At 40.8% G+C, this 25,784-nt stretch overlaps 2 protein-coding genes across 2 annotated transcripts in view; one reads left to right on the forward strand and one right to left on the reverse strand.

Moving 5' to 3' along the window:
* The window catches only part of GTF2E1 (general transcription factor IIE subunit 1), a 47,752-nt gene extending 39,446 nt beyond the window's left edge, over window positions 1-8,306 (reverse strand). Inside the window, exons 1-2 of the mRNA XM_072336684.1 lie at window positions 8,206-8,306; window positions 1,840-2,317 (exon numbers count right to left, since the gene is read on the reverse strand). Of these exons, the coding sequence (XP_072192785.1) occupies window positions 1,840-2,287 (448 nt within the window). The 5' untranslated portion in view covers window positions 2,288-2,317; window positions 8,206-8,306. The remainder of the gene's footprint in view (window positions 1-1,839; window positions 2,318-8,205) is intronic.
* Window positions 8,307-8,344: 38 nt separating this feature from the next.
* Window positions 8,345-22,141, forward strand: RABL3 (RAB, member of RAS oncogene family like 3). The gene is made up of 8 exons (XM_072335730.1): window positions 8,345-8,523; window positions 8,742-8,833; window positions 9,832-9,961; window positions 12,937-13,051; window positions 14,501-14,651; window positions 16,218-16,289; window positions 17,334-17,372; window positions 19,514-22,141. The coding sequence occupies exons 1-8, from the start codon at window positions 8,478-8,480 to the stop codon at window positions 19,577-19,579; spliced, it is 711 nt and encodes a 236-aa protein (XP_072191831.1). The 5' UTR covers window positions 8,345-8,477; the 3' UTR covers window positions 19,580-22,141.
* Window positions 22,142-25,784: the final 3,643 nt, after the last annotated feature.

Genomic DNA, 25,784 nt, shown 5'->3' on the forward strand with positions numbered 1-25,784 from the left:
TTCAAGGCACATTACAGGTAGGTTTTTTTCTGTTGCTTTCACAAGATTTAATTAAGTTTTCACCCAGGCTTTTTAGACATGGAGAATCTTTTAGTTCAGACACATAAACACTATGATGACAAAAGCACATTTGGTGTCTGCTCAAAAGTATTTTTCAAATGGTATTGAACAGCAAGCAAAGCATGAGAACACATCTCTGTATTCCTTTGTCACTATCATTCAGTTTCTCATGGCAAACACTTTCCCAGCCTTCAAACAACAATAATCACAACTTGTATTGAAATAAATAAACACCTCAGTTTCATCCCAAAATTATCCACAAAAGGAGTAAAAGAGATGTAAAGCAAGAGGGCCTGTAGTCTACATGAAACAGACACCGGATGAAGCTGGGAGGCTGACAGAGATGCTGCAGTTACAACCTTGTGATTGTGATAGAATGATCACAAGCACAGACAGACACTGGAAACCTTCTTACCATCATTGATAAGGAAGGAGAAAAGTGAGAGCCTCTTCTTCTAGTCCTACTTGCATTCTAGAACAATTGGTTAGTTTGCATTTGATTTTTTTTTTTAACCAGCAAAGAAGAAAGAAGCAAAAGGAAAGTCAAGAAATCTAAACAGTCTCCAGTTCTATATGACCAGGATGCTGAAGAAGCAGATAACATACCAAGACACCTTTTAACAGCAAATTGACATTAAGTATAGCTACTAGCAGAGAAGACGCTTTCCATGCTCTGCCTGCTCCACAGACCTCTTTGGCCCTGCATTTTGATTCACAATATTTTATCAACACAGCTGCTGTCCAGGAGCAGCTCAGGTCAACCGTGACTGAAATACCCAGGGCTTTCAGTTGCCCTTCAGCTCTTGTGCTGCCAGGAGTTTTAATGAGTGAGAGAGGTGCATGCACAGCACTGATAAGACATCCTTGAAAAAAGGTGGCTATTCATTGTACAATAAAACCTGGTTCCCCTGCATGCCCTGCTCAGAGTTCTCTCTGGGAGCTCTTTTCTTTTCTGATATGGAATTCCAGAGGACAGGGGATGCATGTGGATGACACAAATCTCTGTTAGAAAGCAACCATTTTTACCTTCAAAATGCACACAGGGCAAAGAATTCAAATGAAAAGATTAAAGAGTAAGGGTGGTTCAGAAAGTGGAGGCCTGATGTCCAATCTCTGCTCCCTGCCTTCACCTCAAAATAATCCCAGATTAGAGAGGCAAAATGGGATCTCATCAGGCACAGGTGTTCTTCCCTCACCTGCACAGATTCAGACTCAAAGCATTTGGACTGCGCCAGCAGTGACACCTTGCAATGACTGATTTTATATGCATGAGACAGATACACATCTCCACTGAGACACAGACTTGAAAAAAAAGGTTGTTTATTTCCAACCACAGACAAGTCTGTAATTAATTCCTTTTAACTTTTGTGAGAATGTTTTACACTAGGGAAACTAGGTCATGCAGTATAATGAAATGGCTAGAAGAAAATTAAACAGTAATAGTTTACTCCCTGAATGCCCATATCTACATGATAAATTTTCTGCATATAAAACTCAGCAATTTATATGTCCTCTCCGCAAATGAGAAGTCATACGGTTTAATGGCAAGATCAGGTCATACCAAAATCCACCAAAAAGGACAGACTGCCTTTTTCATTCTTGAATTTGATTGGGATGAGACCTCCATTTCTCCGCTTCTTATCACTCAAGTATATCGATCTACAAGCATTTTACCAAAATTACTACTTGCCTGTATTGATAACATAAGAACTACCCTATCCATTACCAAAACTACCACCTTTCTTTAACACCCAGCACTGCTACCCATACTACTCTTACCTGCCCTGGGATCAAACAGCTGTTTGGCCTCCAAGTCCGTGAAAGTACTGAAGCAAATGGGGCATTTAAAAGAGGCGCGATTGGTGGAGTCTCTCTCATCTGTCTCGATCCTCCTCCGCATGTGGTCCAGCTTGTACTTCACCACATTCACCAGCAGGCGGTAGTTGATGAAGTAGTAGTTATGACGGGTGGTTTTACCATCTGCAGCCGTCTCTACCCTCATCCTGCATTTGATGAACTTGTCACCCTTGAGGGTGTTGAGGACAGACCGCAGCTGCTTCCTATCAAATTTAAGGAGCTCTAACATGTCCTCTTCCTTCACACAGGGATTTCGGATGAGAATGTCCAGGGCCAAAGCATGTTCAATGCCATAAAATCCACGCACAACATACTTGGCAAGGCGCTTGAGAGCTGCAGGGACTTCAGTGAGGACGTCTGGGTCAGTCATAGCAGCTTCAGATCTTGACCTTCATGTACACTGTAACAAAACAAAACAAAGGATACTTAACTTCTGAAGTCAGAAATCTTAATTTTCATGCATCTTTCCTACAGCTAGGAAAAAGATGTGGCATTTTCCCTCCTTAAATGCTAATGATGTCAATGCAACAATCATAGAATTGAGTGGTACCTCAAGCTCATAACAAAATGGTGGAAAGCAGAAGCGCACAAATTGCTACCTTAACATTCAGCCAGTTGCAGTTCTACTCAGAGCTGGAATACAAAAGCTGTCTTGAATCTGAGCTCCAGCAGACAGCTTCCTCAGCGATGAAACTTTTATCTTGGTAGAAGCAGAAGAAAGCTACCAGATAGGCTTTAAGACAGCCCTCAAGAGTGGATTAACATGTTACAATAACAAAGGGAAGCAAGTCTTCATATGGCACAGGGCTAAGGTTTACTATCATTTCACAAAGTTTTGCATGTTTTCTCTCCGCTATTTCAAGCCTATCTCTAGCCAATAAAAGAATTTCCCTCCACTCAATGCACATATACATGGAAGGTACAAGGATGAGTATTATACATACTTAGGAAACATGCAGGGGTTTGTACTTCCAATTAACATCAAATAAACCTTTGACTAGTCTATCTCAATAAGAGTCTTTATTCTGCGTTAGGGTACGAACAACCGTTTCTCAAATAAAAGGTTCCTCCGAGTCAAACAAAACAAAACAAACAAATAAAAAACCACATCTGAAGTTTGTTCTTCATTGCCAAGTAATTTTCATCTGTGAGCTAATGTCAAAAATAGTTAAATTCTGCCAATCTCACTCAGAGATTGTTAGATTTTTCCCACACTGAGCACGTACCTCCCCAGCACTCAAGTCTTAAATAGAGAAAAGTGGGGAAAAAACAGCAGAAGGAGGGATCTGGATGGGTGTCTTGTTTTGTTTTTTTTTTCCCATCGTTATCATAAAACCCATAATATCCTTTTTAACAAACAGTATTTTTACAGTACTTCTCTGTACTCCCCACACTAATACACCCCCTGAAATTATCAAGCTCTATATGTTTACCCCCCAGCTGATGACTCACTTCCATCAGGTGAGACTGCTCAAAGATTTGTTATCACTTAGCACAGTAACCCACTTGGATTTTATCTTTCATACAAAAAATGCTTCCCCCTCAAAAACCTTAAACACCATTACTCATTGAAGCTTTCCTTCTCTTTAACCTTCTTCTGCAGCTGAGGTTCATTCCTCTCAAGGGTTACAGCCAGCACAACTACAAAGCAATTCAGCTTTGCACTGCAGGTTTGTTGGTTTTGTCTCTTGAATACAAAAGACATTCTTATTCTTTTCTTTTAAAACACTTCCCTGCCTCAGCTATCTCTTTCTCTGTCTTAAGGCCAAATATTATTCACAGTGCTCAAATTGAAAGGAACTGAACAAAATCTGTTGTCTGTTTGTTGGCAGGCAGAAGTGCTTACAGAAAACAGTGCCTGGATGTCCAGCTCCAACTTCCCTTCAAGGAAATTTAATTATGTTTATCCCAGCATGAATTAGCCATGAAGCAAGTACTTCTCAAGTCAGCCTTCTGCATGCCTTGTGCATAATGGCTGCAGTCTCACAAAGGGCGTTTTCAATGAAGCTTTACGTTAAACTGGGTAAAGATAAAAGTGTTAGCAATAAAGGATGGCTCAGTATGAATTAACCACAACAGCACTGAAAACTTATGCATAAAGACACCAGAGTCCATGTGAATACAGTTACAGGACATGGTTCCTGAAAATCTCTTTCATTCTGTTCCTATTTTCAACAACTTTACAATCCCTTAGAGCTAAACCTTGGTTTTGACTGAATCAGTCAGCAACATTTAGACACCATAAAGCTGTGTCAATGCAGAATCTAGCCAGGAGCTTTATTTATTCAAGCTGAATAACTCTACTTACTCAGAGTTTAGGCACAGTGTAGCACTACTAAGATTGACCTGAAGTCATACCTGGCAACACAGAAGTAATTTAAAAAGACAAACTTTGGAAGTCGAGACATTTCTAAGTGTTGATCCCACAAACAAACAAACAAATCTCTATGAACGCTGTGATTCTAAGCGAGCACATCTCACTGTGGATATGGCACCTGAGAGCTGATGGAAAGCATTTTCTCTGCACCAAACTCATTGATTAGACAGCTGCAGAATTCTGCAGGCATTTTCCAAACAAATCTAACACACAATTTCCTGAATTATGCCTTATAAGCTTATATTCAGACCTACAAGGCACTAATAAAAACAAACTGTTCTGTAAAAATACGTATTTTTAACTACTGCTGAGAACCATGGAAGAGATTTAATCATTTATCCTAGTGTTGTGTGCTAAGATTCAAACCTCTTCATGAAGCAGCACCAGGAGTTTGCATACAATTATTTCTTCTCCCTTACAGGAGCTCCTAGTCATATCCAAATTCCCTTTATCCTCACACTATAGTGGGCATATCTTGCATGTAACATTGGTTTTCTTCTAGGCACGGATATATGGAAATACAAGCACTCTGAAAACACCACAAACCACTCTTTCCCATCAAACTTCCCTTCAAGAAGCTGAGCTTTTGGATGAAAAAAAAATGAGACTAGTGTCAGCTTTAAGGAAAAAAATAAAAGAAAGAAAGCCAAAGAACATCCTAGTGAAGGACAGAATCTAGCATGGTTTCTCTAGGAGAAGCTGATATCTTGCTACCCTACCACAAATAGTCCCAGGCTGCAACACAAGCCCAACTCCTTGCTATCTCTCATTAGCCAGGACAGGATCCATCTCACAAATGGTAACCCAATACCACAAGAATATCATTTTAAAACAGGATTTTACCACTGTGTTCTTAAGCAGTGATTTTACCTCCCATCGAAGCACTGAAGTCAAATTACACGGACAAAGAAATATGATAACATCTCCTAACAAGGTTTTAATAGACGTGCATCTGTTTTCATAACAACATCTGCAACATCCTTAATGTATGAATTTCAACTTCACCATTAACTTTCCCAGTTCACTCTCTACCTTTCTTGTACTCTTGCTTGAAGTTTTAGAGTCCTTCACCTTTGAATGTGACTAAGTACGACATGCTTTTAAGAGCCCCTATGCACCATGTCTCCATCCGGTGGTCACCTGCAAACTTCAAATCTAGCTTTCTAATATCTAACTCTAATAAAATGAATATTTGTTCTCCAGAAGATGGAGTCACCATTCCCGGATGTGTTTGAAAACCATTTAAATGCAGTGCTCAGGAACATGATTTAGCAGATAATTGTTAAGAGCTAGGGTAGTATGGTTAGCTTGTGGTTGGACTTGATGATCTTTAAGGTCTTTTCCAACCTGAGTAATTCTATGATGGGTTTGAGCCAACAGGAATAATTCTGAACCTTCCTAAATACAAAGAAGGGAGGCACAAAATGGGAATGGGAAAATTTGTCACCAAATGGGGATGGGAAAATTTATCACCAAAACATCAAATGTATGCACAAAGCAACTTTGGCCACTGTCTCAATTTTGCCAGGGGAGGTTTAGGTTGGGCATCAGGAAGGTTTTCTTCACAGAGAAGGTGGGTGGGCAGGTATTGGAAGAGGCTGCCGGGGAAGTAGTAGAGTCCCTTTCTCTGAAGGTACTTAAGAAGCAAGTGGACATAACACTAAAGGATGTGCTTTAGCAATGGGACTTGATCGGTCAGAATAACATCTGGAACATCTTTTACAACCAGAATGACTGTATGATTTAAAAATGGCTCAAGATCACAAGCTGTGCAACGTATCCCTATTATCTACAACTGCCTTTATAGCACATCATTTGCAAAACCAAAGAGTCTTTCAACATTTCATCAAAAGCCTACTGAATTCTTTTCCCTGTAAACTGCAGGACCACTGCCTGTATCTTGCCATGAAATCATTCACTTTCTTTGCAAGACCTACCTCTCCTGAAGTATTACAGCAGAAAATTAAAAAAGAAAAAAAAGTGTCTGCTATCACTAAAATTGTATCTTCTTTTTGGCATTCCTTAAACAGAAACCCAGTGGCCATGGGTACCTTTTTCTTCTTCTTAAAGCTCACTTCTTTGAATTAAAAACTGCACAAAGAAAGGCTGAAAAGCCCAGCTGAAAACATGATGTTTTCACCTAATCTCCTTAGCAAAAATATATATGGAACTTCACCTAATGCAGCAAAGTCTGACTGTGCAAGCAGAAGCTTGAGAATTACATTCTGAGCCTGCACTCATCACCACATTCATGTTTTAACCTCACATAATTTTAGCAAGACATCAATGAACTTAAGGACTACCTATGTGCATGTACGTATACACACATGTATTAGAAGTACATCAAATGCACAGTAGCATTAACAAACCGTTCAGTTGTAGATGTAGGAAAAAAAAAAAAAAAAAAAAAAAAAAAGCAGAGCATACTATTTACTGAAGGTGAAACTTAGTGTCTACAACGGTGAAGATACAGTTTCCAGTTAAAGCTTAATTATTCCCTCATACAGAAAGTGTTGCTGGTTAAACTCTGGACTGGACTGAAGCAGTAATTTTCTTTCATAGCCTTAACTGAAAAGATGCGATTTATCAGGCCTCTCACCAAGACAGATTAGGCAAATGATAGGTCTGACTTTCAGGTATTCAGAAAAGTAGCAACAAAGTATATGAAGGTATCAGGCTCAGAAAAGTTTATCAGGATGTAGTAAATAAAGCGTATGTAAGCAACAGTGAGAAGTAGAGAAATCACATAGCTACAAGATATCAGATTAGCTTTAATCCCTATAGCTTCATGCTTTGAGGAGCTTCTTGAGGCAGCTTCAGTGAAAATGAACTGGAAGTAACATCCTAAAAGGTGCAGTAGGTAAAACTCCCTTCGTTCCTTATTACTGCCTTTTTCCAAGCACGTGGCCCTGCCTTCTCATGTGTCAGCTCTGGCACTCGTGGTACTTCTCTGTGCATCAATTTAATTCACTAAAGGCAGAAAAAAGGCCTTCTCTCCCCCCTCCCCCCCAATGGTTTAATCAATCAAACCTGCTCATGAAAAACTGATGAGCCGTAGAGCCAAAAAGAAGAGGATGCCAGTGCAAGGAAGAAATACTCAACTTTTTGCAGCTGACAGATCATAAATCACCTATACTTCATTAAATTGCACCCTAACTGCACTGCTGGACACCCTATTCCTAACGCTGATCTTCCTTCTTTGTTCTGAGCAAACCGTGATGATACAGGATTAACAGCCCACTGACTGATTGTTTTAACAGCCCACTCTGAGATGAGACACTCATCAGCTCCTCTACGAAGCAACAACCTCATGAAGTAAGATGAAAACTACTGCACACAGAGAAAACAGCCTGTGAAGTGGATGGCAGCAGTACCCAGGCTCAGGGACTAGTGAACGCCTGCACAATAGGGAGGTTAAGAACATGCCTTTTGGCAGCAGCACCTCGCTGATTGAAAGCACCAGGCTCGTTTGGCTGTAAACTGGATGTTTTACTACAGAACTTCCAAGGCCCCAACCCCACACGAGGAGCTGGGCCGGCCTCCTACAACAACGTGACAGAGCCCAGCTCAGGTGAGCATCTCTTATGCCACGTGCACAGCTCCTATGCTCTAGCGGCTGTTACAAACGGGGTTCTCAATACTGGGTTCAGCAAGGCTCTCTGGGACTCGAGGGGCTCAGCAGTATCACCAAAGAGAGAGGAAAAAAACAAGGGAAAAAAAACACCACAAGAAGCATGGAGAGTGCTGGTTCGGAGCCCAGGCCAAAGCGGGGCAGAAGGGCAGCCACTCGGGGTGCGCACACCAAAGCTCCCTTGGGGGCTATGCAGGAGGGGCCCCGAGACCACCCGGGCCCGGCTCCCGGCGCGCACCGCAGCAGGCCCCGCGCGAGGCCTGCCCGGGCCGGCACTGACCTGCCGCCGCTGCCAGCTCTCCCTCCCTCTCCGGGCGGTGCTTCCGGCCGCTCCGCCGCCTGCGTCAGCACTGCGCGCCGCTTGCGTCAACCAGACGCCTGGCTCTCCGCGCGAGCCAATCACGTCCTCTCAGAGCCCCAGATGGTCCCGCCCAGGTGGGAGCTGTGCCAATAGAAAGCGAGCGCCGCGCTTCTCGTTCGTGCAGCCAGCGAATCGTTTGAGAGCACCGCGAAAAGGCGGTACGCCCGGGAGTTGTTGCTAGGTAGACTAAGATGGCGGCTCTGGATAGGGTCAAGGTGCTGGTGTTGGGCGACTCCGGTGAGTGCGTGCCCCCCTCCCTTCCCGTGCCCCCCACCCGCAGGCGGGCCGCATGCGCAGTGAGCCGCTGCCTAAAGGAAGGTCCCCTCGAGACCTGCCTGTTGGGTCTCGAGCGTTGCTCGTTAACCTCTCGTCTGGGGCTGATTGTCCCGGCCCCCATCGGCCACTGTCGTGTGGTAGCTCTGCTGACCGGTATTGTCCTCTGTGTGGCCTTGCAGGTGTCGGAAAGTCTTCGCTCGTGTACCTCCTGTGCCACAACCAGGTGCTTGGAAACCCATCCTGGACGGTGGGCTGCTCAGTGGATGTGCGAGTAGGTGCCGGGCAGCCGAATGTTCTGGGCAAAAATTGGTACCTTATTATAGAAACACAGAATCACTGAGGCTGGAAAAAAACACACTAAGATGATCTAGTCTAACCTCCAACCCGTTCCCACCATGCCCGCTAACCACAGCCCTCAGTGCCACACCAACGTGTTTCTTGATCACCTCCAGGCACACTGACTGCACCACCTCTCTGGGTAGCTGTGCCACTGCCTCACCACTCCTTCTGAGAGGGTATTTTTCCTTATATCCCACCCGAACCTCCCCTGGTGCAACTTAAGGCCATTCCCTCTCGCCCTGTACTTGAGGGTACTCAACTCAGTGATGTCTCCCTTCCTTCTCATTGCAGAGGATAAGGCTATCCACTGACTCTTTTTCAACCCTGTGTGCAGTCCTCATAGCATAGTGATGAACGCTTTCATCTTTCACCAGCGTTTCCTTGAAATGCTGTGCCATCGGTTAGGACTGATTCTGCTTTACTGGCTGTGAGTTTAATCTGTGAGAATCCCAGAATACGTTTCCTAAATGTGGGGAAGGAGACGCAGCAATTCTGTTTCACTGCAGAATAAAACAAAAGTTGTTGGTTGATTCAGTCAGTTGAAATGTAAGTGAGATTTTGGAGAGGAAAAAGATGCGACCAATGGGAACCCAGTATGTCGGCCTTCTTAATCTTGTGGTACCAGCATAAGAAGTCATGACTGCGTCTTTATATCTGCTTTAGCAACACGCTGTTTCACAAGGAGGCATAAGGTTTGCTAATATTTGGGTGGGATGAACGCTTCCTGCTGATTCACCAAACTCCATCTTATGTGAGAAAGATCCCCAATATCAGCTGGCCACTGCCTGGCTCTGCGCAGCCAGAGTCACTTCAGAGATCTGAAATGCTGTCACTATTAAAGTTTGCAATTTTCTATCCAAGATCTGTATTGTATGCATTAACGCCCAGAAGCTGATGCTGTGATTATTTATGATGTGAATTTTCTATTAGATCCATGACTACAAAGAAGGGACTCCAGAAGAAAAGACCTACTATATTGAGCTGTGGGATGTTGGAGGTTCAGTGGGTAGTGCCACTAGCGTGAAAAGCACAAGAGCAGTGTTTTATAACTCACTAAATGGTAAGTCTGCTTGGTATCAATCTCTTTTGTCACTTGTTTCTGTTGAGAGCTCTCTTGGTTCTGGAGCAGGACTCCTTTAAGGTTAGCTGAGGACTGTCCCATTCTCTTTTCTGATTCCAGCATATTTATAAAGGTAAAAAAACAAAACAAACAAAAAAAAACCAACATGAAAAATGATACCATTCTTAGAATTTTGTGGATTCAATTTTGAACTGAAAAGCTATTTTAGGCAAACCTGTACAAATGAGCTTCATCAGCCTTCCCCTTCAGTCTCATGCAGCTAGCGCTATGAGGAATCTTTCAGGTTGCAGTCATGTCCTTTCCAGCTATGCGTGCAGACATAAAAGGCTGCTGTCGCCTCTCCAGGACTGATATATGTGCAGAAATACGATTTATATTTTCTTGTCTGTCTAGTTCCAAAACCTACAGTACAAAAATAATTATTTGAATTTATATGACACGAACTTGAATTTATGGTATGAACTTTGATAGTTATATCCCACGATGACAAACTTGAACTCTTCTCCCATAAAATTGCAATATTCTGATAACCATCTTGCCTTCTGCTCATTTAATTTGTGGAGTGATTTGTGGTAGTCTGATCTGCAACTTTCAAGATTGGTGGAAAGTTACATTTTACGCCATTTGAAAGGATGGCATCTGTTCCCTTGAGATACTGGCTTAAAGGTCTGGTGGTTCATCTGTATCAGTAAGGTAGCAAATTGGAGATTGCATTTCAGTTATTACTTTTTTGGCAACCAAGGATAGTTCACTGAAAATAGATCTATACCTGATTAACATCTGCTTCTGAATCTCTCTCAAACATTTTGATTCTCATTTCTTGTTCCTCATCATTTGAGAGCCTTCAATAATGTTTTAAGCTATACGGTAAGCAGTTTTTGCTCTGTGATTATTTAACTATTTCTTTCTTTCCCCTTCCCAGGGGGATAACTGTATGCAGGTATCTCTTGCTTGTACTGTTAGTCAGACATCTCTAAATAAGATTTGATTTGAGTTTTGCCCTCAAAGCAAGGGCCTCAAAATAAGCTTCTGTTGTACTTCAAAAAAAAAAAGGAGTTCTTTTTGACACCAAATTTGCAGGCATGCCAGCCTGTGTAGGTCAGACTTGGAAATATCCTATAACAGCGCATTAGGAAATGAAATTTCAAAGTTATGTATCTATGTTATAATCGATTAAGTTATTAAAGTAGAGCTGTTTATCTTCATTGCCCAAATGATATAATTGGCCAGGTTGCATATGAAAACTGTTGGCTTTGGTAGTTAGGCTTGGCTCTATTGTGGTTTTTGGTTTGTTTGTTTTTTTTTTCATTAAATAAATTCCATTGTTAGAGCTTGTCTCATGGGTTGCTTCTCACCTGATGTAAGAAGAGAAGATTAATGCATTCCTTCTGCCTGACTGCTTCACCTTACTGGGCTTGCAGTGATCTGAAAAACCTGACTTCAAAAGACAGTTGGTGTTTGGTTGCAGCAACATCATTGCTGGCTTTCAGGGAGACCAGGGTGCTTTGAAGCTTGATACAGTTTACTCTTGAGTCTACCTCAGCTCTTCAGCTTTGTTTTCCCTGCATCTGGTGTGTGGACTGTGACAGTCTAGGACAGTGAACAGGCAGCAAGGCTGTGGTTTGCAGACATTTTGTGTGAGGAACTTCCCCCTGAGCTGTCATTGGTCCTACCTGCCCTTTTTCATTGTGTTCTCTGCTGGCACAGCTATCTCTGTAGGCTTTCAGTGAAGCAGAGAAGGGAACCAACCTATCAAAAACACTGCTAGGGAAGTGTGTCTGGAGGTGTAGCATGTTTCTCACAGATTATACGGCAGTGCCTATGAATATGTTGACACAGGCCAAGTTGTATCGTGTCATGCTTTTTCTCCCTACACTAGAGATGGGCAGACGGTTGAGTTGTCTTTTCCTGCAATTGCTAAGATAAGTGCTTTGAAATAAAGGTATTGTGACATGATGGGAAATCTCATACCACTGAGTCTATATGCACTGCAATGTGAGGTGCTGGAGAATGTGTTCTTAGTGTGTGCAGTGGGTGGCATCTTTGGGAATCAAGGTGAAAGATTAAATGACTAGTATTCTGCACCGATGGGCTGTGAAGTGCGTTTAAAACAAATCCTGATAAGGATGTGATGCCATTTGGTCCTTGAATTAATTACGATTTAAAGTCTGGAGGAAGTGGGAACATTCCACAGGTTTCAGAAGGTGTGAATAAATAGAAGAAATTTGCTAGCAGGAATTGGTAATGGAGTTAGGAACTGTGGTTATCAGAAGTGGGTGTCTGTTAATAGCACCGCTAGGAAGTTTGGCTGGCAATTTTCCTCTCTCTGATTTTACATGATGAAAGATGATAGTGATGAAAAATGCTGGAAGCTTAAATACATGAAATCATATTCATTCATGTTTCTACCAGCCATTTAGAGGACCATGAAAGTCTGTGAGTGTCTCTTGTGGATGCCTCCCCAAGTACTTGGCATCAGTTTGTGAAAATGCAGGAGAGCAATAGTGCTGGGTAAACCCTTCAAACCAGAGGAACAGCCTTTAGACTTCTCAGATGGTTTTAAAAAAGTGGTTATGTTTACTAATCAGGCAAAGCAGAGAAAGGATGACTTCTCTGCTGCAGCAATACAGTTTTAAGACTAGGCAGAGCAGAAACAGAGAATGCCTGCAAGGCCACTTGCAGATTAAATCCTGAGGTGGCTGTTCTTTTCTCCTTTTTTTAAATGAGATTTTTCTTTTTGTTCTTACCCAATTTCTGATAAGCAACTTTACAAAAAAACCAACAACTGTTGCATTGCAGTATTTTCTGGTTTTCTTATTTACTGTAACCGAACTGGTTATACTTCCCTTTCCTGATTTGTCAGATATCTGGGAACCTGTAGATGTCATTTTGTGAAGGTAAGAAAAAGACATGCATCATTAAATAGCATCTTGCTGCCTACTCTTTCACTTTAGGGATAATTTTAGTGCATGACTTAACCAACAAGAAATCATCCCAGAATTTATATCGCTGGTCTTTGGAAGCACTCAACAGAGATGTTGCTCCCACAGGAGTTCTCGTGACAAACGGGTGAGTAGAAAACATACACGTGCACAGTTAAGACATGATAATTCTAAGCTGTTGTGGGAGTCTTTGTTCATCCCTAAGTGTGAAAAACACTCCAAGTTAGATGTGGCTGGACTTTTAAGAAAGAAATAAAAAGTGAGGACATACCGAACGAAATCACTGTACTTTTCTTTTTGTGCTGCTAATCAGGCCATTCTTTCAGTAGATTCCCCAGCTGCGTAGCAGAGACCTTGTTTTAAGGGAAAAGGTGTTTACTATGCCCTTCATTTGCTTGAGACTTCTGTGTGAGTGTGTTCATTCCCTGATACCTGAAGAGATGCAAAGCCCTTGTACAGTAAGTGTCATGGAATGGCATGACTGTTTGGAAGGGCTTCCCCTGAATGCACCAAGACCAGTACATTCACTTTTTGGTGGATGGCAGTCATTTCAGGAATGTATCTGAAAAAAGAGCTTAAAGAACTCCATGTAAAGAACATGTTAATAATTAGCTTTCCAACATCTTGTCAAGTGTGTCCTCTTGTCTCTCTGTGTGTTATACACATAATCAAGGAGGTTTTCAAGCCACTGATAAACCACACACATGAGCAGAGAAGCAATAATAAAGGGCAGCTATTTGTGGGTAGATTTCATTGTTTATCTGCCTGTGCTGCTACACAGGTGCTTCTGTAGGAACATGGGAGAAGGGAAGAAGGGTTTGCATTTAAGCAAACTCAGAATTTCTCTAAAGCTTCCCTTCAGGGACAGATGTTCAGCCCCTACCAGTTACTTGATCAAGTTGTCGCTATTACTCATAAAATTACTTCACTTTAGTTTGTTTTAAGTAGAACTGACAGGTATCCTAAGGGGAATGCTTGGTGTATGGATTTGTAATGATGTTTTATTACTATATCACTTATTTTATAAAGACTATCTTTGATCATAATTCATATCTGAATCAAAGCTTACTGGAATTCAGGGTGTAGTAACTACCTTTACTTGAATGTAGAAATTAGTAACTTGACACCTCAGCAGTGTTATTGCAGCCTTTGTGATCTAGTGTGGGAAGGGATAACGTTTCACAGTTGTGATTTCTTTCATTGTCCTGCCTTAAAAATGTAGGAATTTGGATGTTCAGAGATGCTGGCTCCATGCTTAGTCTCTGATGGCTGCATATGCTTGATGTACTACTGAAAGAAACTCCTGTTTCTTGCTTGTGTAAATTACCTAGCATTTCTTTTGACCTGCAGATCATCTATACAGAGAAGAAATCCAGTCATGTGGTTTCTTTTTTCTTTCAATTTCTGTGTAGGGTCTTAGATGCCAAAGCCTTAATTTACGCATACAGCATGTTCTCACTTACATAAATAATGTTTGTAAATTACTCTTATTTGAAAGGAATGGGGAGTCTTATGGTGCCCCTGTGCTCACTTAGATGATCATCCCTCCATTCAGGATTATGTTTGTTTCCTTCAGTGACTATGACCGTGAACAGTTTGCTGATAACCAGATTCCGCTGCTGGTAATAGGAACTAAGCTGGATCAAATCCCAGAAACAAAGCGTAATGAAGTTTTGACCAGAACAGCTTTCTTGGCTGAAGATTTCAATGCTGAAGAGATAAATTTGGTTAGTATCCTTGTCACCGGTGTTTTTCTTTTATATGGCAGTGATTCTGACTTTCTGTTAAGTAAAACCTGTTATAAAAATTGCAGTTCTAGACATTTTCTCAGTAGTGTTGGGGTCATGCACATTTTGATTAGCTGACACCTCTATGTGATGAAATGGTGGTCCTTGTTTCACTGTACAAAGACAGAAATGTTAGATATAGGTGCTGATCTTGGAACTGTTGACTGGAAGTTTTCTCTTTCCTCTTCTTAGTTCTGACACAAAATATCTTGTGTCAGAAACATCAAGACCATGTTATTTGTTTCTGTATGTGGATACCTATGTGTAGTGGGTTAACCCCAGCGGGAAGTTAAGTACCACACAACTGCTCGCTCTCTCTCACCCCATAGGTTGGTGAAGAGAGATGAGAAGGACAAAAGTGAGAAAACTCATAGGTTGAAGTAATGGCAGTTTAACATAGAAGTGTAAGCTGTGCAAGCAAAGCAAGAAAGGAATTCATTTGCTTCTTCCCCTCAGTAGGCAGATGCTTAGCCACTTCCTGCAAAGCAGAGCTTTATTGTTGCTATGTAGCACTTGGGAAGATAAACACCATCAGTCCTAGTGTCCCCACTTTCCTTCTCCTTTCCCAGATGTTTTTATGGCTGATCATGATGTCTTGTGGTATGGGATATTCCTTTGGTCATTTGGAGTCAGTTTTCCTGGCTGTGTCTCCTCCCAGCTTCTTTCCCACTCCAATTTGCTTGCTGGTGCAGCAGCAAGAAGCAGAAAAGGCCTTAATGCTGTGTAAAAACTGTTCAGCAATAGTTAAAACATTGATGTGTTATCAATACTGTTTTCAAACCCAAACCATAGCATCATGCAAACAACTATGAAAAAAATAAACTCTATTCCAGCTAAAACATTATAGTGTTTAACATTGTCAGTGTGCTCTGTAAATGTTTCTGCACATGAACAGTCTTGTGTAGGCAGTACACATTATTAGCTTACTTTATAGCTGGTAACAGAAGGTAGATATGGAGAGCATAGGGAAAGTCAGAAGTCTCTAGTTACTTTGCAGTGTAGAATTGGCTTTGCCTCTATTGTGAAGAGCCTACCCTACAGGCAAAGGTTAGGATGAAGAGCAGTACTAAAGAAAGCTGCTGCTTCGACATCTTTCACAAGCAGACAGTTTTGGTCTACAGGTCAAACCAATACCTTGCATAATGCCTGGCTAGGATTATTTCTGTATCATCTTCTTATACTGCACCTCTGAAATCACTTCATTGCTGCTTGTCTTGAGCAATTGATTTTGCCTTCAAACCTCTCATTCCCAAAACAGAAAAAGGAAACTTTTTTGTTTAGCTAAACTTAAAACACCACAGTTTGTTTGTTTGTTTGTTTGTTTGTTTTATTCTCAATCCATTTTTCTCTCAAATGACTTTAGAGATGAGATAATATCAGATAGACTGCTTTCCTTCATTGACTGTATGCGCATGTGTGGGGAAAAATGTTATGGTAGTTTCCACGTGTATGTCTTCATTGCACTGATTTTCTTGTGCTTGGTTTGTTGACTTTCATGTGTTCTAGGATTGCACTAATCCTCGTTACTTGGCTGCAGGCTCATCCAATGCTGTCAAACTAAGCAGATTTTTTGATAAGGTAAGTCAAGTCAATTAAATTAGGTTTTACTTCTCTACATATTGAACACTTTGATTTGAGCATGGAAAACAGTTATCTATTCCTTTCACTTTGTGCTTTTTGAGTGTGAATCAACTCAAGCCAATTGTGGGCAGGCCAAAGGCTAGACTTCTCCTGGAGATCTCTAATCAACTTGCAGATTTGATTTTTGATCTGTACAGAGTAGTGAAGAACGACTCACAACTGTGCAAAAACACTGCATCTACTTTTGAAGTCATTTGGCAGACCAGAGTGTTTGCGGTGAGCTAGGATAACGTGAAGATGGTTAGCTCTATTGATCCTAGTTAAATCAAACTTCAGCTATGAAGAAACTTAGCACCTTACTTTTCTTTCCTCAACAAGAGAGCATCAAGAACTACTGTGAAAATGACAGGATTGATCTGGCTTAAGGCACTTTGCATCCCCTGGACAAACAGATCATAGTGAAACAGATGATGCCCCATAACAGATCGTTCTTCAGAAATGAAAATTGGCCTGAATTTTCTTGGGAGGAGGGTGCACATTATACAAAATGATACAGATTACTTTTTGATTCTTAGACCGGTGGCGGTGGCTGCATAGGCACCCTTTAGCATGGACAGTTTGTATATCATTCTCAGAGAGCAAGTAAGGCTACCTTCTGTCAAACCTCACCTAAAGCCCAGCGGCCACCTGCAGAATGAGCTTTAATGGCAAAACTGCTTCATCTGAAGAGAGGGATGGGGATAATATTCACTCTGATGCAGTAAGAAGACAGCAATCCCCCCAGTACTAGAGGAGGGCTACTTTCATTTGATATATAGAAGTTGCGGATGACAGCTTTACCAGGAATTACTGAAGGTGGCAACTCCTTCAGTGTATAACAAAGCATTGTAATTAAAGCAGTAGGCCTGGAGCATGGGGCTTGGGTTCAGATCTCTCCCCAGTTAGCCACGAGTTTCAGTGCTCACGTATGAAGTGTTTGTTGAAGTCTGAGGTTATGCATATGTTGTGCCTGCTAAGATTATTCTCTCAATGCTTTTCCAGGTCATAGAGAAGAGATACTTCTTAAGAGATGGCAATCAGGTTTGTAATTTTTTCTTACCTTTTTTGTTTCTCCCAGTGTTGTGAACAGCTGATAGAGACCTTTTTTAAAACATGGACTTCACGTGGCTTGAATGATAATTTATGCTGGTAGTTGATTTTTTTTTTTTAATCTGTGGGAGCACAACTGCTTTAAATAGGCAGAAAAATGTCTGACTTCTGTCACCTGAAATGTTTGTAATGTGATCAGCAGTAAACTAAGTATGCTAACATAGTTGAGATAAATTGGGCTAACAGGATCTCTTTCAAATCTCTCAGCTTCAGGCTGCCAGCTTGCAAGTTTAAGCCAGAGATGCTGTCTTGAAGGTCAATGAAAAGGCGTTTTTGCACAAATGAAACTAGCATTATTTATTTTATACAGATACTTTTCATAGAACCAGTGGAACTGCAGAAAAAAACTGCAGTATGATACCATACTGTAATTAATTCCTGAATGGTTAGATCAACTGCTTCCAGTACAGCTGGTAAAGAAAAAGTAAAATGACTGTCTTGACAGGCAGGTTGCTTAAACTTTTTATTGCCCTATTTTCTCGTGTGTTGTCTAATATGCAGGAAACAGTGAAGTTCTACTCATCGTATCTGTGAGGTGCTTGCAAATTATGGTGAATAGCACGGCAGAAATAGTGTGAAATGTATCACCAAGTGTAGCTGAGCTGAAAGCCCCTTAGGGAGAGTGGGAAAAAGTGAATCTGGAACTATAAAATGCTTAACTTCTGTGAGCATGTTCTTATGCCTTATATAAACAAATTTGCTTTTTTTCCTGTCTCAGTTCTGCAAGATTCCTTTTTTTCTCCCCTCTCTACTCCTACTCACATGCTAGAGAAACTGCCTTTCATGGAAACAATAGCTTAATGCAGAAATCTGATTGTGTGCTGTTTGTTACACGGTGTAAGGTTTTTATTTTCTTATTTGATCATATCTAGTAGCTAGCCTGAGAATAACTTTACATTCCTTATGGTCTCATGCCAAAGTTTACATCCTGCTGATTACTACTGTCATTTGCCTCATTGACAACAGCTCAGAAGCTTAAAATAAATCTTAAGCTGTGGTCAGCCATATTTAAAGCCAAAATCCAAATTGGAATGAGTGACTTCAATGTAAGCTCGTAATGTTACTATTTGAAATGAGCTATTTCATGTGTATCTTATGAATGTCTTTCTGGCTTTTCTGCAGTGGGTTTCTTCAATCCCTTACAGTTGTTTCTTCTCTTTTGTTATAGGATGGAAAGAATAATGAGTTTCAAATTGCTTGTAGCTGGGCTTCGATCAGATCATATAGACAAATAAACGTTACTCTTAATTAATTGGCTTTGATATAGTTTTCACTTTGATATAAGTTTTTAGCTATGGTGGCTTCCTACTTTTGAGTTATAATGACAGCATTTTTCATTTCTGAATTCCCAAAGTAGTTTGGATTAGGTGAGCTTCTGTGTAAAGCTACCTGGCTTTTCTCAGGGATTATTGCTTTTTGGGCCTGAATGATATCATTCTTGAATGAATACTGTAGTACTAGGCCTGACTAAGTTTAACTTGTGTTTCTGTAGTGGACTTTTATTTTGGGTAAGCTCTTTGTTGTCTTAGTGTAACCAGTATATTCAGATAGTCTTCAAAAATAAGAGTGCTAATCCTTTGTGTTACTGCAGCCTTTTCTATTCTGATGGCTTTCTCAAAGCTTTCACCGTTTGATAACACTGTACTGTACTGTACAATGAGTAAAATGCTGCTGTCTCAGGTTAGAGGCATTAAGTCTCAACAGTTGTTTAATAGAATGTGGTGATAATATATTATAGTTTTAAGGATGAATAGAGAAGTTCTTTTATGTGTTTGAATCTGGGGGAAAATATGGACTTTGAAATCTCTAATTAAGTGGTTTAGGATTCATTGTACACCTTGCCAAAAAAAGCCAAAAGGCTCCTGAAGGAGCTCTACAGGACAAAAGATCTGTACTGTCGTTTAACGTCTTGTTTAATGCTCCTCTAATGCTAGTCTAAAGTTTTTTAGTCCTGATTCTGGTAACAGTGTGGAAGAGGATGGCACTGTTGCAGTGTGTGCGGTAAGAGGCACATGAATATGAGTGAGAGGGAACACCTCCTAATTCCTACAAGTTATCTTTTCTGTCTCTAGATTCCTGGCTTCTCAGAAAGAAAGAGATTTGGAGGAGGAACACTGAAGAGCCTTCATTATGACTGAACGCTGAAAGAGACATGGAAGATGACTTCTGAGTTTCTGACAACATTCTCATTCCCACTGGGTGCTTGAAGACAGTCATTCTTATGTCAAGCAGAACAAAATGAAATCACGCATTGGCCAGGTAGACTGCTGAAGCTACTTTTGCCAGAAAAGACATTAGGAAGAATTTCCAGAAACCTAACTTGAAACCTAAAGTCCTTCTTAAAATTGCCTGAAGATCTGGGAACATTTGGGGAAAGTGTGCAATAAATTCTGTGCTTCCCACCATGTGGTGGTAAACTGTCATGCATAGCACGTATATTTGATATCTTTTTCTCCATTTAGGAGACTTATGGATAGTCTTTGCAATGAATTACATTCATCTTACCTCTAGCAGAAAGATGATACTGAGTGGGCTTCTCATTTACAGTAAAATGAACAAAACAAGTGAGCAAAATGTAAGAACGAATAAGGGGTGGTCTGGAAGATAACAGTATGCTGTCATTAAATGTGTGGTGTTGTTTCACCTGAAACATAATATTCAGCCATAATGAAAAGGGATGAAAGTAATAGGTGAAAGATAAAAAAGGATTTGAAGCCTAAAAACAATCACAAGTGGAAAACAGATTCTGATGCTTAAATTAAAATTGTTTACTTTAGAGACGATGAAGTAAATGAAATGCTTCCATTTATCTTCTCATGATTGAGTGTTCTTGTTCTTTGTGTTAAATTAATGGGCAACGTCTGGAAAGTTGATGAAAAAAGTAATGTTTTATACAATGCTTATATGGAACAAATGTGGCGTGGTCTTGCTGAGTCTGAGAACTTAGTGTATTCAGAGAATGTGAAATATAAGAACATCCAGCCTTAAAATGGATAGAAGTGCAAAAGAGATACAAATCCCTGAAAAAGTAGACACGAGGTATGGCTATGAAGAAAGTTCTGTGATTTTTCCCTTTCATATTTAGCTTTAAGAATATGGAAAGTGTATTGGCCTCATATGGCCAAAGTTGTTGGGTTTGTAAATAGCCCAAGCTTTTTAGAGTTTCTCATCTCCCCAGAATTATGTACAGTGGTGAGAACCTGATTCGTAGCAGTTTATTGTTTTCTTTTGCTTTTCTCTCCATTCTCATAGTCACTGCTATTGTTTAAGCCTCTGGCAAAGGCTAACTAAGAGCTGGAATTAGATACAGATACAGATTAATAATAAATGGAGGTAGAAGAAAGTAAAATGCTGGTGTGAAATTGACAGTGAGCTGAGTTCTGCAGTCTCCAGATTACATCTGCCTGCAGCTCTTCTCTAGCAGCTGCCTGGAAAGAAATGGAAAGCTGCCTATTGCTACTAATCAGGTACGAAAATGACAGCTAGGTATACCCGTCAAGCTTATTAAAAATATGAACGCTTTTCTTTTCCTTAGGCCATTTTGAGAAATTGGAAATTTGCAAACGTGAGTGCATTAAGTTTTCAGGAGCGTGTATAAAATAGGTTATTAGTTTATGCTTAATTTTAGGAGCAGGAAAAGTAAGGTACTGAAATTTGCATAGCTGATAATCCGTGAGCTATGCAGATCAGGATAGCGCTGATGTCTGATTCTGCTCCCTTGATAATGAAAGCTAGAATTGTTTTCTCAAGGTCAGATCTCGTCTCATGGTAATCAGAACTGGTGTCCCTCCTGTTACCAAGGAGCTGCAGAGTAGGACAAGAAAGCTGGGAAGGAGTATTTTTTCCTTCACCCTCTGGCTTCTTCAAGAGAATTGGAAGTGCAGCAGAGTAAGGAAGGACATTTAATTGAAAATGCTGTCTGAAACAACAGTTTCACAGGTCTTTGATTTGTAAGAAATAGCTTTCCAAAGTAGCCCTCTTCAATTAATCAATAAAAGAGCGTTGTCTAGCATGTTATGGTGAAGTTCTAGCTCCAACTTAGCTGTGTTTGAACACTTCGTTCCTGAGGCTCCCCAAAGAAGAGACAAAGTCATAGTGTGAGCAATCAGTTCACACTCCAGGAACAGGAAAAAGTGCACAGGGCCTTGTCCCTCAAGTGGGACTGAAGGCTGTGACAGTCAGGATGTTGGAGCAGATGAGAAATAGATACTGTTAGGACAGAAGAAGAGAAGATGAAGAGAACAGTACTGACAAGTAGAGTATGTATGCAAGCAGTAGAAGGTTAACAGATTGAGAGAGAAATTTGCTTGAGGGCAGGGCTCCTGCTATAGGCCCAGCTATGTTTCTCTGGGCTTATTCATCTACCTGTGAGCCATATAACTCAGGATGGCCTGAAAATGTCTGAACGCTAGTTTTAAATTATCATCAGAAAAAGCTGTGTTCATTTTTCTCCCAAATATTTGTTGTCCATGCCAGGTTATTTCCATTCGCTATCAGACTGACTTGCTGCATGGTCTGACAAGTGACTTCATGGACAATCTCACTGTCTCATCTACTAAGCGGAGACATGGCTTTGACGTATCTGTTTATCAAATTGTAGTGCTTTCAGTACACGGGGAATTAAAGAGTTTACTTTTTTTAAAAATATTATTCTGTATGTTTAATGTGAAGAAAATGAGAACAAAAGTTTTTCCAAGCTCTTTGTGTTGTCAGAATATTCCATTAGCACCACCCTTAACTCTGTTCTGCCATTAACACTGTCGTAACTTTGATATGGTCCATTTTAATGCAAAGAAATCCTTTAGATAGCTGTCATTTGATTATAATTATAAAAGGCAAAGGCTACATTTCTGTCAGCGGCCCTAAAAACTGATTGCAGACCCATCTGACCATTATTACAGCATTTTAGTATTTGTGGTCCCAGATTAGAACAGATCAATTTATAAAATACTTATGTATGTGGGGTTTTTTTCCCCAAGTATTTTTACCCACTTTTCCTGTAGCCTTTCTTCAGGACTGAGCTAAAATTGTTAGCATATTCTAGCTATGTTTCAATATAATCCTGAAATTTCATAGTTTTCCCATGCTTAGGGTTAGGATAATTGCAGTATCCCTCTTTTGTGGTTTCTGCATTTACATGGCTAGCATACACTTTAGCTCTCTTTAAATAACTCCATCCTATTTTGGCTTGTAGCAGTACCTTCTCTTTTGCTAAATGTAATACAGTGGCAGAATGGGTAGTGAACGATGAATTAAACAAACCACAGGAATTGGCATAAACTCAAGCAGGCAGCATTAGCCTGCTCAATATGTGTAGTGTGTATCCAGGTGTAGGACAGCCATTCCAGCTCTTTTTTTTTCCCATTGATTTTACCCTCGCTCTATGTCCCATCCCTTCCGTGCTTCAGTTTTGTCCCTCTCTTAAACATCTTGAGCATCAGTTTTAAACTGCCACTAGAGAAAAGATGTGTTCATCTTTCTCCGACACGTTTGTTGTGCATCCCAACCCTGTTTGGTTTTTATTTATCACAAGCTAGGGTAGCAAGCTAGACGGCCGTATGCCTGTGTTAACACAGTGGTGTGAGTCCTGGTTACTTTAATGCAAATAGATCTCCAGTCCAGATACAGATTCTGATTTATTTAAATGTCAGCAGGTTGCCACTGTTATGTGTACTTTTTTTCCTTTCAGGAACAAACAGCTTCTTTGTTGTGTCGTAGAGTCATGCATGTTGATGAAGTCACATTTATTTTTAAGAGAAGTAGTAGGTCCACTTCAGAAATCAGAGTAAGAAACCAGAACCTGTTTCACTGCTGTTAGCCTCTCACTTTTTCAGCTGCCAACATGACACTGCAGCTCCAAGCTTGAGGCTGTGGCACCAGGCACTTTCTCTGTGCCACACTTGGCTCCTCCTCCTGTGTTTCATCTTCCATTTCAATGCCTTCCCCTCCTCTTGCCTTGTGTGAGGCTACTGTGTCTTTTCTCTGTCCCTCCAGCTCCCTTTATTGGTCCCTGATTTCTTTCCCTGTCAGACCTCTCTGTGTCCCTGTTCTTTTTGTGCTTCCCCTCCCCTCCTGTTCTTCTGTTTCTTTCCACCTTGCTGTCCTTCTTGCTGTCTCACTTTCTGTCTCCAACTTCTTGTCTTTTCTGTCCCCAGCTACATCTCTCCCTGTCTCTCTCTCCCTTGTTGTATCCCTCTAGTCTGTCTCTCTTCCTGATGTCTGTCACAGGCACACCCATTACTTTTACCCCTTTTGTCTAAACTGGAACTTCTCCATCTCTATTTTCAGAAATGCATTCCCAGATGCACTGTACTGAATGCTTAGTGCAAAGTGTCAGGGAAGATGGTTCATGGATGTATTTCAAGGTGTTTAAGACTTCACACAGGTGTGAGGTATAGCAAATGAGCACTGAGCTTCCTTTCTTCCCAAAGGGCTTGGCAGAACATTCTGGTTGGTTTATGTCCAGCTTCTTCACTGAGGTCATAGAAGCATGAATAGGTCCTAAATATGGAAAATCATCAGAACTGCCTTCTTGATTTCCAACAAGAAATACAGGAAACCTGTATATTAAGTTATCTTAAATTCTTCAGTACGTGTTTTCAGCTTAGTATCAAACAACAGGATTGCCTGCTCTACAGCAGTCATTAGCAAAGGTGCCACTAGCTTTAAGCATGTTGAACCTATCCAGTAACGGGGTTTGGGGCCAACTTTAATATCAGTTTTCATTATTGATAATAATATTTGCAGAGGCATTTTCAATATGCTCCATTTATGACAAATGAGATACGAACTGTGGTGATGGAGCCTGCAGTCAATAGATTTTTCAGTGAGGTATGGTGAAGTCTGTGCTAGAGTCATCATTTCTCTGTTGATAAGGAGGTGGCAGGCTTTACCAGGAGAAAAGCTGCTTCTCCTGTTCAGCAAAGAGAGCTTAAACCTTCTATTTCCCTTTCTTTTGTTAGCTAGCTCTTCCCATTAGAGCTCTTGTTTCCGTCTTACTTTCCTTAAGAAGATGCCAGATTCTTTGATTCCTTTATAGGGCTGAGCATGTCTACAGCTTAGTGCACTAGTTTTCTTTGACAAAAAGCCATTATCATTATTGATGAACCTATCACTGGCTGGCAAGTTACCAGAAAGTACACAGAGGTAAAGCTTTCCTTAGGGTGTGCTTTGCTGCAGCACTGCGTATTAGCTTCTCTGATAGGCACTGGTTTTGGAAAGAACATCAGGTAGATGTTAAGTGGAAGAGGAAAAGGAGGGCAAAAACAAGTCCCAATCCTCCTCAAACTATCCCAATCAACTACAAAGGTCTACCTAGTGAGAAGCCACTACATAGCCAAAACACTGGCTTTATGAACAGAAGCATTGTTCTTAGCATTATCCATTTGCTCTACTGTAGTTTGCTTGTAATATCTGATCAGCAGACAGGGAAAATGAAGAATGGAACCCCTTTTGTTTTCTTCATAGTACATCAGAATGGTCAGTGAGGGAGCTAAGTCTATCACTAACATCAGCATCACTAACAGCAGCATACAGGCTTTACAGTTGTGTAGGCAGAGCTGCATTCATAACATTAAAGAAGCATAGAATGTCTTGGATTGGAAGGTACCTTAAAGATCATCTTGTTCCCCAAGTCCTTCTTAGCAGGGTTGCTCTCAAGGAGTTATTTTCATGGTTTGTACACATATCCGAGACTGCCTTGACCCAAATGCAACACCTTGCACTTGACCTTGTTGAGCTTCATTTAAATTCAGTTGGATGCACTGTTCAGGCTTGTCCAGGTCTCTCTGGACAGCATCCGTTCCTTCTATTGAGTCAACTGTACTCATCAGTAGTACAGTACTACACCATCTTGGTGTTGAAGAGCATTATCTCAAGGCAGACCCCTGGAGAACACCACTTATCGCTGGCATCCACCTGGACATAGAGCCATTGACCGTAATCCTCTTGCTGTGGCCATCCAACCAATTCTTTATCCATCATATACTCCACCAATCAAATCCGTATCTTTTCAATGTAGTGATAGGAATGTGGTGAGGGAAATAAACTGTGATTCCCAGAACCAGAGTCTAAACAGGTCTTGAAGCTAGATGTAGTTTCCTAACAGTGAGAGTGATGACACCTGAAACAGTAGAGGAAAACACATTTGTCCTTGTTTGATTTTATTCAGAGTAGCATTAGTAGTTTTTCTGAAAGATGTTCTTTAATCAGCTCTGAGGAAAGGTCCCCTGGAATACTTAGAAGGAAGCTGGTTTAGATTATTGAAGCTATCCGTGCTCTCCAAAGAGACCACAAATTCTATCTTTGTCAGTTCAGTTTCTTAGCCAACCTTTACTGAAATAA

The sequence above is a fragment of the Excalfactoria chinensis genome, chromosome 1 (assembly GCF_039878825.1).
Source record: "Excalfactoria chinensis isolate bCotChi1 chromosome 1, bCotChi1.hap2, whole genome shotgun sequence".
NCBI classification, from domain to species: Eukaryota; Metazoa; Chordata; class Aves; order Galliformes; family Phasianidae; genus Excalfactoria; species Excalfactoria chinensis.

What these genes read in the sequence shown, in the direction of transcription:
- RABL3 (XM_072335730.1), top strand. Translation starts at nt 8,478, where the DNA reads ATGGCGGCTCTGGATAGGGTCAAGGTGCTGGTGTTGGGCGACTCCG. An exon ending in GCTGGTGTTGGGCGACTCCG is followed by an intron (nt 8,524 to 8,741) that starts GTGAGTGCGTGC and finishes GTGGCCTTGCAG; the next exon opens with GTGTCGGAAAGTCTTCGCTC. An exon ending in GCTGCTCAGTGGATGTGCGA is followed by an intron (nt 8,834 to 9,831) that starts GTAGGTGCCGGG and finishes ATTTTCTATTAG; the next exon opens with ATCCATGACTACAAAGAAGG.